The 16,953-nt window shown below is 40.7% G+C and overlaps 2 protein-coding genes and 1 non-coding gene across 3 annotated transcripts in view; 1 reads left to right on the plus strand and 2 right to left on the minus strand.

Annotated features, from left to right (window-relative positions):
* Positions 1-1,848: 1,848 nt before the first annotated feature.
* The window catches only part of LOC138977004 (nitric oxide synthase-like), a 151,254-nt gene continuing 136,149 nt past the window's right edge, over positions 1,849-16,953 (minus strand). Inside the window, exons 25-26 of the mRNA XM_070349895.1 lie at positions 15,982-16,140; positions 1,849-3,004 (exon numbers count right to left, since the gene is read on the minus strand). Of these exons, the coding sequence (XP_070205996.1) occupies positions 2,882-3,004; positions 15,982-16,140 (282 nt within the window). The 3' untranslated portion in view covers positions 1,849-2,881. The remainder of the gene's footprint in view (positions 3,005-15,981; positions 16,141-16,953) is intronic.
* On the plus strand, positions 3,584-9,573 carry LOC138977339 (uncharacterized). The gene is made up of 2 exons (XM_070350243.1): positions 3,584-3,597; positions 6,939-9,573. The coding sequence occupies exon 2, from the start codon at positions 6,939-6,941 to the stop codon at positions 7,968-7,970; it is 1,032 nt and encodes a 343-aa protein (XP_070206344.1). The 5' UTR covers positions 3,584-3,597; the 3' UTR covers positions 7,971-9,573.
* Positions 15,467-15,539, minus strand: Trnae-cuc (transfer RNA glutamic acid (anticodon CUC)). The gene has a single exon. It is a non-coding gene; the product is annotated as a tRNA-Glu (tRNA).

A 16,953-nucleotide genomic window follows, 5' to 3' on the forward strand; every position in this document is an offset into this window, starting at 1 on the left:
CACTCATCAGGGATCATTTAGCGTGGTCGTTATGGACAATTGGTCGTAATCGCAAGGTGGTCACCAAGGCTTGTTCGACTGTACGTAGAAAAAAAACCCACCAAAACAATGCAAGATTATAAAAACGTTGTAGGCATGTGGAGGATTGAATTTTTTTTTTAATGAACAATGTGTACTTTAGTTAAAAAGAATGTAAATGTCGAATTCTGAGTATGAAAACGTCTAATTTTCCTTTGTCAAATCTGCACACACACACACACGGACAATTTTTGAGCACTCAGATTCAGATACACGCAAGCAGACATAATCATGAACCTATAAACAATATATATACATACAAGAATTCCAACAAATATATACATGATTTTTTTTTACAAACGTTATATAGCAAGATAAAATAATGGTTAAAAGGGAAATGGTCAAGATCTGAATTGACAAATGCAAAGAGAAGAAAAATTCACCGTACATAGATAAAATGTGAATACGCAAGATTCCACATTCAAAGAAATATTTACAGACACCCCCAAGGGATGTATGGATTATATACACATCTTAATTTTGTACCAGAGTAAACATTATTACTCCTGGTAAGACATTCCAGTTAAAAAAACGAAAACAACAACAGAAAAACAAATATTATAAAGAAGTCAAAAATGATTGACAAATTAAGGATTTAAACAATATGATAATCAAAAAAGTGCATTTTAGTTTACTGTATAACGTCTACTCCACAGCATGAAAACGGTAATTGTTTTTATTAAGAGTGAATGTGTATTATGAAAGTCAAAATCAATGTATAATAAAAGCGCATTTGTGGAATAAAGGGCTTATGTCGGCACTGTAGTTAGCACACACAAATAGGATGCCAATGACAAGGCAAGGCAAGGCAAGGCAAGTTTTATACCAATAAAACCCCGTGAGGGTACATGGAAAATTAAAAAACACAGTAAAAACACATTTCATTCAACACCAAATAAAAGGAACTAAAACAAAAAGAAATCAGACTATGTACAGAAAAGGGAGTTGAGGGGTGAGGGAGAGCAAAAACAATACAAGAAACAATTCAACAATAATAATAATAAATAGTAATAATAATAATAATAATAATAATAATAAAACACTACAAGTGCAAAGTGATTACATACATTTCTTTACTATGGGAAATGGGGGGAAGGGGGAGGGGGGGGGGGTGGAGGGTGAGTTAACATCAGGACAAAAATACTATTACTAACAACACAAAACAGATAACGGAGTATAAAGCTAAAAGAGAATTAAATTTTACTCGCTTCTCAAACAGTCCATGACAAGTGTCATGAACTTTGCGAGTTTTAGCAATAAACTCTTTTTTGTAGTGGAAAAAAGCTCTTTGAATTTAACTGAATTGGGGCGGGCATAATAATAGCACCGTAACAACTGTTTTCTATAATTGGTAAAAAAAAGGACATACAAAAATATAACTGATCCAAATATACGCAGCAGCACTACACTTTCTTTGATTTTTTGGTTGATTTTTTTTACTGTTTTTTCAAAAAAAAACTGCAAGCTGACGCAGCGTTTGCAAGTATGCAGTAAACTTTCGAAGGTGAACAATAAGAGCCCCAAACTATACGCCATTAGTTCGTTTATATAACTTATATTATTCATTTGTTAAACCCTAGGTCAGCTTGTAAAGCTCTTAATGTTAGGCTCTTTCTTTAAACGACAATTGTTCTTATTTGATTACTACCGATAAACAAAACAAGTAATCGATAGGCATCAACTATTATTAAACAAGAAGGGCAAAGCCCATACGACTCACATGCTTGACCTTGACCTTTACATGACCTTGACCTTCAGCTAAACCTAGCAATGACATCATACACTAAGAACTGTTAGTGGTTCTAATAACCTTTAAATAAGCGTGGTCTGGTGGAATCGGCAGTCAACGATTCCGTCACTCAAGACAAACAATTAGTTGTCAGATCTTTGGAAAACATTACTTGCTTCCATTGTTCATTTTAAACCACAAGAGAAAATTGAGACACAGACATTTCAAATTGTGCAGAATTTCCGGTAACCAACAAAGTAAAGAAGCGACACTTAAACTCTTTTATTCTCTTCACAACAAAGAAACATGCATTAGTTTCAAGAAATTGTTGGATATTTTTTGCTGGGGAAAATTCAAAACACCAAATATTATTTCCGTAACACAATAGCTTCAAGCAAAAAGCTTCAAAAATTCAAACACCCAATATTCTCTCTGTAACAAGGAAAGATGCATTGAAAATTGTCTTCAAAAGTAGAACATGAAGTAACATTCACATTCTCAACACTGATGGAGGCAATTTTAGGAAGATGTGTAAATGAGACAGTGACAAAAGGTCAGGTGTCATGTCTACTGTCCCGAATGACACACGATTGCTGACATTTCACCATTGCCAAAAGAATAAACATATAAGAAATAGGTAGAACATGAATGTGAAAACTGACTTTGATTGTTGATCAGTATGTTCTATACCACTAACAAATAATCTACTTACACATAGCTGTTTGGCAAATGTATGTTGCATGGGACACACTGACATGAAAGTGGAAGATGTTTTCCCTCTAGAGAAACTACATATCAAGTTACAATTTTTGTGCTCTTCCATTCCAGTTGGCAATCAATTGTTAACGCATGTTATTAGAAAAAATAGAACGAAAACAGATTAGATAGAATGAAAAATGTACTGGTGATGTCATTTGGGACATACTGACATGAAAACGTCACCTTTTGTCATTGTCTCAATAGCCTCAAAACGCAAAAAAACTGAAAACATCCATTTTTTCCATCACGAAAAAAAGCTGCATCATCTTCCAAAGAAGAACATAAAATCGGATGGAAAGTTCCATCACTGGTGGTCTATTTTGAAGGAGATGCTTTGGAAGAGGTGGAGGGCAAGGACGTGTTTCCTGGTGCCACGCTCTGCTTCATGAAGATGTTTTTCATGGGAACCTTGGGCTTGCCGATTGCCATCTTCTTGTCCTGAAAGATATGAGGGTAATGTCAGATAAACTTTCCCCCCTTGAAGGTCACTTGCAGTTTGTCTCCCTAAAAGGTCAGTTAACTTTCCTCTCAACTGTCAGTTAAACTTTTATCCCATGAAGGTTAGTTGAACCCCCCCCCCCCCCCCAAAAAAAAATACACACAAAAATCAGAGGAAAATAAGAAAAAGTCGGATATGACGTCATCAAAGACATTTATCAAAAATATAAAAAACACGTCTGGGGATATCATACCCAGGAACTCTCATGTCAAATTTCATAAAGATCGGTCCAGTAGTTGTGTCTGAATCGCTCTACACACACACACGCACGCACGCACGCACAGACACACACACATACACCACGACCCTCGTCTCGATTCCCCCCTCTACGTTAAAACATTTAGTCAAAACTTGACTAAATGTAAAAAAGGCAATTTTTCGTGTAGCGGAGATACCACGAAGAAAGTTTTGTGAGCGCGCCAGCCCCGTTTCTGCTGCAGCAGAGAGCTGTGCGTGTCAGCCCAGCCAGACTTGAAAGGGCGGGCACGCGCAGGTCTTTGCGTCACCCTTTCCAAGATCACAGCGAAGAGAGGTCAGGTTTTTGTTTCTGCAATTATTTGTCGTCTTTTCACTCGTTTTTTGCAGATCAAGGCGCTCATGCTTGACCTTTTCAATGCAGGCGGCTATGTGCCTTGATTTTTATTTTTATTTTCTTTTCTTACACGACGCCCGTTTACGGCGCGAGTTTAAAGACAAGTCGCGTAAAGCGAAAATACAATATTTAGTCAAGTAGCTGTCGAACTCACAGAATGAAACTGAACGCAATGCCATTTTTCAGCAAGATCGTATACTCGTAGCATCGTCAGTCCACCGCTCATGGCAAAGGCAGTGAAATTGACAAGAAGAGCGGGGTAGTAGTTGCGCTAAGAAGGATAGCACGCTTTTCTGTACCTCTCTTTGTTTTAACTTTCTGAGCGTGTTTTTAATCCAAACATATCATATCTATATGTTTTTGGAATCAGGAACCGACAAGGAATAAGATGAAAGTGGTTTTAAATTGATTTGGACAATTTAATTTTGATAATAATTTTTATATATTTAATTTTCAGAGCTTGTTTTTAATCCGAATATAACATATTTATATGTTTTTGGAATCAGCAAATGATGGAGAATAAGATGAACGTAAATTTGGATCGTTTTATAAAATTTTTTTTTTTTTTACAATTTTCAGATTTTTAATGACCAAAGTCATTAATTAATTTTTAAGCCACCAAGCTGAAATGCAATACCGAAGTCCGGGCTTCGTCGAAGATTACTTGACCAAAATTTCAACCAATTTGGTTGAAAAATGAGGGCGTGACAGTGCCGCCTCAACTTTCACGAAAAGCCGGATATGACGTCATCAAAGACATTTATCAAAAAAATGAAAAAAACGTTCGGGGATTTCATACCCAGAAACTCTCATGTCAAATTTCATAAATATCGGTCCAGTAGTTTAGTCTGAATCGCTCTACACACACACATACACACACAGACAGACACACACACACACACACACACACACACACACACACACACACGCACATACACCACGACCCTCGTTTCGATTCCCCCTCGATGTTAAAATATTTAGTCAAAACTTGACTAAATATAAAAAACGCCCAGGCGTTCGTTAATGCCGGTAAATTAGGCTGGCACTTGACGCGTGCTACCAAGTATACAGTGGTACTGAACACAATATTTTGTTTGTTGTTGTTTGGTGTTGTTTTTATCAGTTACAGAGTTGCGGAAACTATTTAAACGTAGGTTTACACAGCGATGTTAAAGCTTTTGTACAGATAATGCTAGGGTTGTAACCTCAGGCGCAGCTCATACAACGACGATGTTAGGTTTTTACGTATTCCTCCCGGTTTCCCAATGGCGAAAAAGGGGTCAGATGTCTCTTTCAGTCTTTGTTCTTCGACTCTGGACGCACACGGCGCGCCTCACCGGCCCCAACGCGCGGACGGGGCTTGCGAGTAGTGTGTAGGCGGTTACGCTACATAAGGACTTCTTGATCTTTCAACCCTGCAAGTAGCGGCTAGCATTAGTGTGCGTCACGTACGAAGAAACGTGTCGTTGCCGTGTAGTGGTTCTTTTGCAGGCTGGGCTCGCGGCGGCCACTTACGAGCGATGCCATGACAGACGGCTATTGTTAGCGTAGACGGTAATCAGCGTTGTAATGCGTGTTTTGTTTCAAGTTTCGGCTTGTGTGCTTGCTAATCGTACTATAGAGTCACCATTTCTACATTGCACTGTAAAATTTTGCATGGTTAGTTCTGGGTAATTAATTCCATTGCTACTTTGGTTTTACTATTCCTCATTTAATAAGTGACTTTGTAATTGGGGCATATACAGCTTCATGCAGCCCAGCGTAGCGGGCCCAACTCCGCAATATGGGGCAGTTGTGTCCACTTGTGCCTTTTTACGTTTTCACCCAGAGAGACGGGGCACATTTTGCACTGTTACGTTTTCACCCGGTAATGCGGGGCTCATTTTGCACTTTTTCCATTCTTACGTGTTCACCCGGTAATGCGGGGCACAGTTTGCACATTTTGCATTCTTACATTTTCACCCGGTAATGCGTGGCATATTTTGCACTTTTTGCATTCTTACATTTTCACCCGGTAATGCGGGGCCCAGTTTGCACATTTTGCATTCTTACGTTTTCACCCGGTAATGCGGGGCACAGTTTGCACATTTTGCATTCTTACGTTTTCAACTGGTAATGCGGGGCACAGTTTGCACATTTTGCATTCTTACGTTTTCACCCGGTAATGCGGGGCACAGTTTGCACATTTTGCATTCTTTCATTTTCACCCGGTAATGCGGGGCACATTTTACACATTTTGCATTCTTACGTTTTCACCCGGTAAGGCGGGGCACAGTTTGCACATTTTGCATTCTTACGTTTTCACCCGGTAATGCGGGGCACAGTTTGCACATTTTGCATTCTTACGTTTTCACCCGGTAAAGCGGGGCACAGTTTGCACATTTTGGATTCTTACGTTTTCACCCGGTAAAGCGGGGCACAGTTTGCACATTTTGCATTCTTACGTTTTCACCCGGTAATGCGGGGCACAGTTTGCACATTTTGCATTCTTACGTTTTCACCCAGTAATGCGGGGCACAGTTTGCACATTTTGCATTCTTACGTTTTCACCCGGTAATGCGGGGCACAGTTTGCACATTTTGCATTCTTACGTTTTCACCCGGTAATGCGGGGCACAGTTTGCACATTTTGCATTCTTACGTTTTCACCCGGTAATGCGGGGCACAGTTTGCACATTTTGCATTCTTACGTTTTCACCCGGTAATGCGGGGCACAGCTTGCACATTTTGCATTCTTACGTTTTCACCCGGTAAAGCGGGGCACACTTTGCACATTTTGCATTCTTACGTTTTCACCCGGTAATGCGGGGCACAGTTTGCACATTTTGCATTCTTACGTTTTCACCCGGTAAAGCGGGGCACAGTTTGCACATTTTGGATTCTTACGTTTTCACCCGGTAATGCGGGGCACAGTTTGCACATTTTGCATTCTTACGTTTTCACCCAGTAATGCGGGGCACAGTTTGCACATTTTGCATTCTTACGTTTTCACCCGGTAATGCAGGGCACAGTTTGCACATTTTGCATACTTACGTTTTCACCCGGTAATGCGGGGCACAGTTTGCACATTTTGCATTCTTACGTTTTCACCCGGTAATGCGGGGCACAGCTTGCACATTTTGCATTCTTACGTTTTCACCCGGTAATGCGGGGCACAGTTTGAATTTTTTGCATTCTCATTATTATTTTTCCCTGACAGATTTTCCATAGCAGGTTTTGCTATGGGACGCAAATTATCTCTACTCGAGTACTTGGAAATCGTTTCATTCTTTTGTTCTGTAGATGCCAAAACAAAAACAAAAGAAGCCAGCACCAGCGGCAGCCACCGTTCGGACCAGACCAGTCAGCACACGGGTTAACCACAATCCGCAGCTGGCGCCCACAGGGACAACGCCACCCTGGATGGGCCAGTTGATCCAGTCCCTCGACGACAAGATCCAGGCCTCCGTACAAGCAGCTATGGAGTCACACCTTCGAAGTGTGGAGGCAGCTCCCCAGCCACTCAGCACCCCCCAACAAGGCAACATGACGAACAAGGACTACAGCGACAACCTGGCAACACTACAAGCTTCATCTGCTTCTACCAGCAGACTGTCAGGTACGCTAGGCTTCGTGTCTGCGGCCATCGGGCTACCGTCTCTTGTGCCCGAGAAAGTAAAGGCAAAAATCTGGGCGGGTGAATATATAGACCTTCAAACATTACTCCCTTCTAAAAGTCAAGACAGTTTTCGGCTAGAAATAACAGGTGGCGAGGGTACTCCCACCTTGCAGATTATGCCTAATCAACAGCAGGCTAAGTTGACTCTAGCCATTTGGATAAAAGCATGGAATCGCTTTGTGGCGGTCCTTAGCCTACACAAGCCCCACCGGACCGCAGGTCTTGCCCAGCATATGGAGACGGTGATGTCTCTGGCAGAGAAGCAAGCTGGCTGGGAGAGCTATGATGAAAACTTTCGGCAAATGGTCGCCAGAGGGGATGCTAAGTGGGGCTCTACTCATCTAGAGCTCTACATGAAGGCGGTGCTAGACCACCGGATTGTCTATCAGCAGCAGCAGCCCCATACCGAGCAGAATGCTCGAAACCCACGTGGTACATGCTACACGTACCATAACAAGGGGCACTGCATGGCTGGAGCTGATTGTAAGTTTCAGCACAAATGCTATTGGTGTCTGGGGGCCCATCCGGCTTCTCGCTGCCAGGCCCCTCAGTCTGACAGACCTAAAGTCATACCCAGGTTTCAAAACGGTCAACCGGTTACAACCATTTCTCCTGCCACCGCTTCAGGAAGCGGCATGGGTCGTAACAACAACTAACACTAACCTTGTTGTTCACGTATCATTTTATGAAGTAGCCAGTACAGGTTACATTTTTATAATCTTTGTACTTTTTATTCAAACAAAACATTCACTGTAGTTGAGAGCTAGTGGCAAGGTTGCGGATGTCAGACATGTCCTTTGTTGATTAACCTATCCTAGACATTGTTAGGCCTTTTGTTCTGCTGTGTTTTGTCTTGTGTGTTGCAGGTCTCGAGGGTTCTCAGACCTGTCTTCTCGTCAGACGTTGCGGTTTCGAGCGGTACAATTAGTGCAACTGAAACCAACACGTATGCCTCGGTTGGTGTTCTACGCCATCCCTTACATGTTGCTAAAACAATCAGGATGACTGATATCGTTAAAGCATCCTAGTGAGAACATGTAATCTGGAATATTGGTATCTTGTATAAGTTGAGAGTGGTCTGCACATTGGCTAAGCGGTCTAAGTAGCAAGTTACATATGTTGCAGAAGTTCAGGTAATATTGCGGTTCAGTCCATACCCCTCTCAGTTTCCCGGTTTCCTTTTGGGGTCAACACTTCTCGTTGAGCTCTCAAAGAGAAGTGTTTGTGGCCTGTTTTGACCCAAAAAGGTAGGTCAAGGGAAGTAATCCCCTGGCCCATAAACCTTTTGTATCAGTATCCGAATGTTGCATCATTCGTTTTTCCTGTTTTACGTCATAACTTTTGTTTATTATTCACTATTTGAATTTAACTTGCTTTTCTTTGAAATGTTCTATTTGAATATTATTTCACTCTACGTGGACTGAACCGCAAATCATGTGTTTGGACTTCTGGTTGTAAGAATGTTTGTTCAGAATGGTGAAAGTATGGGGTGTGACTACTTTGATATTGGCATGTTTACATAAGCCTATTCTTTTGGCAGTCGTCCTTGGGTGGCGTGTTCACAAAGGCAATTTTTCGTGTAGCGGAGATACAACGAAGAAAGTTTTGTGAGCGCGCCAGCCCCGTTTCTGCTGCAGCAGAGAGCTGTGCGTGTCAGCCCAGCCAGACTTGAAAGGGCGGGCACGCGCAGGTCTTTGCGTCACCCTTTCCAAGATCACAGCGAAGAGAGGTCAGGTTTTTGTTTCTGCAATTATTTTCCACCTCCCACCCTACCTCCATCATACTGATGGAGGGTATCTAATCGAAGCTGCGCAAGTTAGGTAATCGTTCAGTTTCCTGCTCTACAATTTGTTGTTGTTGCTTATGCATGTCCTGCCAGGGTGAGCTGACACCACCGTTTGAGCTTCGGTGCAGTACCGCATTGATTGGTGTGGAACCGAAGCTGAAGCTTTAGTCAACAGATTGCATTGGTCCACAGCCTACTTCCCTTCGCCCTGAGTGGTTTGGGTTGAGTAGCCCGCGACTGTGGCATCTGGCATTTTATTCACCTTGAGTTTTTCTTTATGCTTGACATACTTGACTAAGCCTGTTTTGACCCAAAAAGGTAGGTCAAGGGAAGTAATCCCCTGGCCCATAAACCTTTTGTATCAGTATCCGAATGTTGCATCATTCGTTTTTCCTGTTTTACGTCATAACTTTTGTTTATTATTCACTATTTGAATTTAACTTGCTTTTCTTTGCAATGTTCTATTTGAATATTATTTCACTCTACGTGGACTGAACCGCAAATCATGTGTTTGGACTTCTGGTTGTAAGAATGTTTGTTCAGAATGGTGAAAGTATGGGGCGTGACTACTTTGATATTTGCATATTTACATAAGCCTATTCTTTTGGCAGTCGTCCTTGGGTGGCGTGTTCACAAAAGAAGGTTAGATAATTTTCCCCCACTTGCGCTGTTAACGAGTGGATAAAATGATTGCTTTTTTACGTTTAGTCAAGTTTTGACTAAATGTTTTAACATAGAGGGGGAATCGAAACGAGGGTCGTGGTGTGTGTGTGTGTGTGTGTGTGTGTGCGTGTGTGCTTGTGTGTAGAGCGATTCAGACCAAACTACTGGACCGATCTTTATGAAATTTGACATGAGAGTTCCTGGGAATGATATCCCTGAAAGTGTTTTTCCTTTTTTTGATAAATACCTTTGATGACGTCATATCCGGCTTTTTGTAAAAGTTGAGGCGGCACTGTCACGCCCTCATTTTTCAATCAAATTGATTGAAATTTTGGCCAAGCAATCTTCGACGAAGGCCAGACTTTGGTTTTGCATTTCATCTTGGTGGCTTAAAAATTAATTAATGACTTTAGTCATTAAAAATCTGAAAATTGTAAACAATATTTTTTTTCTAAAACGATCAAAATTGACGTTCATCGTATTCTTCATCATTTTCTGATTCCAAAAACATATAAATATGTTATATTTGGATTAAAAACAAGCTCTGAAAATTAAATATATAAAAATTTTGATCAAAATTAAATTTTCGAAATCAATTAAAAAACACTTTCATCTTATTCCTTGTCGGTTCCTGATTCCAAAAACATATAGATATGATATGTTTGGATTAAAAACACGCTCAGAAAGTTAAAACGAAGAGAGGTACAGAAAAGCGTGCTATCCTTCTCAGCGCAACTACTACCCCGCTCTTCTTGTCAATTTCACTGCCTTTGCCATGAGCGGTGGACTGACGATGCTACGAGTATACGGTCTTGCTGAAAAATTGCATTGCGTTCATTCTGTGAGTTCGACAGTTTGACTAAATGTTGTATTTTCGCCTTACGCGACTTGTTTTATTTGAGCAGAAAACCATCATAGTCAGAGGGGGACAATGCCCAAGCTTCAGCAACAGTCTCTTTTGCCAAGGCCAGTTTTCAGTAGGCCTGAGCAGACTTGTAATGTCAGCATTGTAGACATATTCTGTTCTAATTTGATAAATAAGCAGCCTTCAGTAGAGTGGAAACACGCACAGCGTGTAACTGGACAGCGGTACAGTGGAACACACCCGTTCAAGACAGTCTGATTTAAGACCCCCCCACCCCCTCTTCAGACTTTGCTTTCTCAGATGTTCTGTTCATAACCTAGTTCAATTTACCTCAACTTTAAGACTCCCTCCAATTTTTGACTTGATTTATTCAGAGTTTTGGAAGTCTTACAAGAGGGGTTTCACTGTACTTCGATTGTTGCTGTCAGAGTTTACTGTTTCACTGTACTTCGATTGTTGCTGTCAGAGTTTACTGTTTCACTGTACTTCGATTGTTGATGTCAGAGTTTACTGTTTCACTGTACTTCGATTGTCGCTGTCTGAGTTTACTGTTTCACTGTACTTCGATTTTTGCTGCCAGAGTTTACTGTTTCACTGTACTTCGATTGTTGCTGTCAGAGTTTACTGTTTCACTGTACTTCGATTGTTGCTGTCAGAGTTTACTGTTTCACTGTACTTCGATTGTTGCTGTCAGAGTTTACTGTTTCACTGTACTTCGATTTTTGCTGTCAGAGTTTACTGTTTCACTGTACTTCGATTGTTGCTGTCAGAGTTTACTTTTTCACTGTACTTCGATTGTTGCTGCCAGAGTTTACTGTTTCACTGTACTTCGATTGTTGCTGTCAGAGTTTACTGTTTCACTGTACTTCGATTGTTGCTGTCAGAGTTTACTGTTTCACTGTACTTCGATTGTTGCTGTCAGAGTTTACTGTTTCACTGTACTTCGATTGTTGCTGTCAGATTTTACTGTTTCACTGTACTTCGATTGTTGCTGTCAGAGTTTACTGTTTCACTGTACTTCGATTGTTGCTGTCAGAGTTTACTGTTTCACTGTACTTCGATTGTTGCTGTCAGAGTTTACCGTTTCACTGTACTTCGATTGTTGCTGTCAGAGTTTACGGTTTCACTGTACTTCGATTGTTGCTGTCAGAGTTTACTGTTTCACTGTACTTCGATTGTTGCTGTCAGAGTTTACTGTTTCACTGTACTTCGATTGTTGCTGTCAGAGTTTACTGTTTCACTGTACTTCGATTGTTGCTGTCAGAGTTTACTGTTTCACTGTACTTCGATTGTTGCTGTCAGAGTTTACTGTTTCACTGTATGTACTTCGATTTTTGCTGTCAGAGTTTACTGTTTCACTGTACTTCGATTGTTGCTGTCAGAGTTTACTGTTTCACTGTACTTCGATTGTTGCTGTCAGAGTTTACTGTTTCACTGTACTTCGATTGTTGCTGTCAGAGTTTACTGTTTCACTGTACTTCGATTGTTGCTGTCAGAGTTTACTGCTTCACTGTACTTCGATTGTTGCTGTCAGAGTTTACTGTTTCACTGTACTTCGATTGTTGCTGTCAGAGTTTACTGTTTCACTGTACTCTGATTGTTGCTGTCAGAGTTTACTGTTTCACGCACACGTCTGTTTAGAATTAACAGAGAACTAATAAGACGTAAACGGTAGACAAGTGGTCAAGAAATTAGCAAATAGGTCCTGTTTTGGTTAAAACAGATGGTCATTTCAAGACAGAAAAACTACAGGTAGTTTGAAATTGTAAAGGAAATAGAAGACCAAGACACCAGTTTCAGAACTTTGTAGATAAAGGTACTTAAAACAGACGATATCAGAGAAACATTCCATTTCAGTCATACTGCATTTACTTGTGTAAATCAACGGTTGAAATGTCTTTAGTTTGCTGCTTGCAGCACGTAAGATATCACGTTATTCATAAACATGTTCTTGAACAAAGCTGTCATGTACATTCTAAAGGAAAGGTTGTAAAGACAGCTCTTAAATTGCACAAGACACTGCATAATGCGGCTACACTGCTTAGGACACAACTGAAAAATAATGTGTTCAATAGGCACACAATCATTTTGCTATTCAACTACACTACACACATGAAGCCACAGTAAGAAGTGCATTCCAATTTAGACAAAAACAACATTGAAAAGAAAAATAACTGCCAACAAAATAATAATTTTCTTCATGCTGAACAAAATGATTTACTAAAAATTATGCAAACTCTGCCAACTGATAAAAAAAAACTACAGAAGAAAGAGAATAGAAGGCATAAGAGTTTCAAACATAAGAATTAGAGAGTCTAACATAAGAACTGAAGAACCCATAACTTCTTGGAAAATGAATTAGAAACACACACAGAGCAAAGTGAGAAAAAAACGGCTGTCAAAAGATGAGCTAGAACTCAATTTCAAATAAGGTCCAGACAATACACATTAATTTTTGTCTTACTGCTTGAACAGTTTGTTGACTAGACCTGTGATTCTTCCTAAAAGTAGGAAAGATAAACACATAATTTCAACATTTCTGTAAAACAAGAAGAGCAAACGCTCGATCGAGTCACTTTCGCAGTTCTGAATATTATATGAGGCATCAGATGGACAGGAAGAAATTGCTATTCACAACACAATGAGTCACGTTCACATAAAATTTGAGCCCGGTCACTTTTATAGTTTCCGAGAAAAGCCCAACGTTAAGTTGTGTGTTGCGGAACAGAAAAGGCTAGTTATCTCCCTTGTTTTTCTGATAACGTTCGTAAAAGGCTACAGATGTAAATACTTTGATGTAAAGAATAATCCTACAAAGTTTCAATCACATCCGATGAACTTTGTCAAAGATATAAAATGTCTAATTTTTCCTTTGACGCTGACCTGTGACCTTGAAAAAGGTCAAAGGTCAACGAAACCATCGTTAAAGTGTAGAGGTCACGACTAAACAAAATATGAGCCCGATCGCTTTGATAGTTTCCGAGAAAAGTCCAACGTTAAGGTGGTGTCTACGGACGGCCGGCCGGACGGCCGGCCGGACAGACTAACACTGACCGATTACATAGAGTCACTTTTTCTCAAGTGACTCAAAAAATCCAATAAACACCCCAATCATACAGAAAGGTATAATCCTATTGCAGCATACTTATTCGCATTTCATGCAAAGTATGTGAACGACCTCCAGGTATGAAACTGTTCACGGAGTAAGGATACCAGCATAGCCAAAGATAATTACCTGGCTTGGAAATGAACAAATCCAAAAACATCAAGTATGCTGCGATATGAAATATGATTCATTCGCTTGCGGTTTACCAACAAGCGGCCGAAAACTCAACCAAGCTAAGTTCTTGTTACTTATTGTTTGTCTGTGCACTTAAAAGACTTTTGGGTCGACATATTTGTGATTGTAACGTATTGTTTTGTCAATAACAAACGTTCCAACAAATTACCTTTCTTGGTTTTTTTATTTGGAAATGAACAACTAACGATTCCAAGAAAGGGTAGCCTATCGGAATATAGACATTTCTGAACAATGCCGTTTGAAATCGTCAAAGATCTTGGATGCTTAATGTTTTAGAAGAATCAAACATTACCAAAACAAACATTAAAGACGAAAACATAATTTCATCTTCTAGGCAATTTGTAAGTTGTCAGAAACTTACAGGATTAAGCCACCCTAAAAACTCACGCAATTTATAATCGAGTCGGAAGAGAAGACTTTGGATAGCTCTCGGGAGCACTATGTTTTGAAAAAAATGCGAAAAAAACCCACCCAAGTAGATTTATATACTTCAGCCCTTTCCCCCCAGTGGAGCATAAACCATTTTCAACACTTCTCACTCGCACATGATTCTGGGTTGCTGTTCTGATCAGCTTGATTTATATACGGTAAATGCAAAGGTAAAGGTAGTCTATAAACCATGTTTGGTCCCAGAGGAGCGACGTACTTCTCTCGGGCCAGCTTTATGAGTGCGATGTTCACTCCTCTCCCTCGCAGACTTTTGCCTTCATAGGGTATAGGGTCAGGTACCCGTTTCTAGATTTGTGGACTGGACAGAGGTCGGACAAATCGGGTAAGTGGACGCCGCTTAATAAAACCGCGGTTAATAGAGCCAGCCGCTTATAAAAGCCGATTTCAGACGATCCGGATTGATCACTATATCTTATGTATTAGAAAAACCCGCAGCTTATTAAAGCCAGTTTTCTCAGAGAAATCACGTAGTTTGTGACTAAAACTCATAATTATTATCTTGTTCTTGTAATCGCTCAAGTCATAGGTCTATTTATGTCCACGCTCACGCGTATCACGAAGTAACCGAGTTCAGAAAAGAATGTCAGTCAATAAAAACCGCACGTGTTGAGTTCATAAATTGTGTAGCTTTGATCGCATGTTGTGTTCATGACTAAATTAAACGACCCGCCTTCGATCTGGTCTGGAAAGTCGTGGTCACCGCATGGAAGAATTTAAACCATTCGTAGACTCAGTGAGAGAACTGATGTGGAAAACGACCAACAAACAAACACTCATAAAATCGTTCTTCTCTGCCGAGTAATGATTCGTGACGGTGACAGTGAAATTATTGATGTACCGAAGTGATCAAAGTACACGTACATAATTAAAACAAAAGTTCAACATCCTTCGTAAAGTTTTGTTTAGATTCAAACAAGTGTAAATGACGAAAGAAAGTGACTGAGTGACGTAAACAAAAGAGAAGATTTTTTTTCTTTCGAAAATGACGTATTCCTGGACCGCCGGTTAATAAATCCGCAGCTTATTAAAGCCATTTTTCGTCGGTCCCGATGTGGCTTTAGTAAGCGGCGACCACGGTATTTGAATTTGTCCCAGGTCGGGATCGAACCGACGACCTCCAGCGTGAGAGGCAAGCGCTCTAACCACTGAGCCACTCCGGCATTCGCACGCTATTCTATCATTTTAATTCAAGCCTGCCCACAGCCTAGCAAACAAAACAGGGCACACGCAGGTGTACTACGGGCTGGATCTACCCTGTAAATGTACCTTTTTTCTCCAGAAAAGACCCAAAATACCCTTTTTCAAATTCCCCCGAAAGCGGCGCATGGCTGCCTAAATGGCGGGGTAAAACCGGTCGTACACGTAAAAGCCGTGGGAATTTCAGCCCATAAACGAAACAAACACCCTTTCAAATGCTAAACTTCAACAGCATCTGGGGGCCCCCGCGTGGCCAGCCCCTGTATCCCTGCCTCATTTTTGAAGCCCCTCCCTTTCAAACACTAGGTCCATGCCTGATACGCTATCATTTTCAATCAATTAAGCCTGCCCACAGACTAGCAAAAAAATAAATAAATAAACAGGAGCACACGCAGGTGTACTGACCGGCAAAGGCATGGGCTTGGCCGTCTCCTTGGAGGCCGGCTTGCTGGGATTGTCGATGAACTTCCACGCCCTCTGGCTCTGGTCCCTTGCCTTGTCGCCAGCCTCTGTGCTCTTCTGTATACTCACGCCGAAGATGTCTTCGTGGAACCGGTTGGCATCCTGTAGGTAAAGAAGGGCAAAAATAATGAAGCAATGAAGAAGACAGCAATGAAAATAGTACTCATTGGATAGAAAAATGCACAAGTAACAACGACTGACCGGTTTCTACCTCCTGGTTTTTGTCAACAACAACAAGAAGGGCAAAGCCCATACGACTCACATGCTGTACCTTGACCTTTACATGACCTTGACCTTCAGGGTCAAGGTCAAATAACTAAACCTAGCAATGACATCATACACTAAGAACTGCTTTACACATTTTTCCTACCAAAATACATGTGACCTTGACCCAAGGTCAAGGTCATCCAAGGTCATGCAACACAAAGCTGTTAATTCAAGACATAGGAAGTACAATGGTGCTTATTGGCTCTTTCTACCATGATATGGTCACTTTTAGTGGTTCACTACCTTATTTTGGTCACATTTCATAAGGGTCAAAGTGACCTTGACCTTGATCATATGTGACCAAATGTGTCTCATGATAAAAGCATAACATGTGCCCCACATAATTTTTAAGTTTGAAACAGTTATCTTCCATAGTTCAGGGTCAAGGTCACTTCAAAATATGTATACAATCCAACTTTAAAGAGCTCCTGTGACCTTGACCTTGAAGCAAGGTAAACCAAACTGGTATCAAAAGATGGGGCTTACTTTGCCCTATATATCATATATAGGTGAGGTATTGAATCTCAAAAGCTTCAGAGAAAATGGGAAAAATGTGAAAAATAGACAACATTTATGGCCCCTGCGACCTTGAAGCAAGGTCAAGATGCTATGTATGTTTTTTGGGGCCTTGTCATCATACACCATCTT

The sequence above is a fragment of the Littorina saxatilis genome, linkage group LG9 (assembly GCF_037325665.1).
Source record: "Littorina saxatilis isolate snail1 linkage group LG9, US_GU_Lsax_2.0, whole genome shotgun sequence".
NCBI lineage: Eukaryota > Metazoa > Mollusca > Gastropoda > Littorinimorpha > Littorinidae > Littorina > Littorina saxatilis.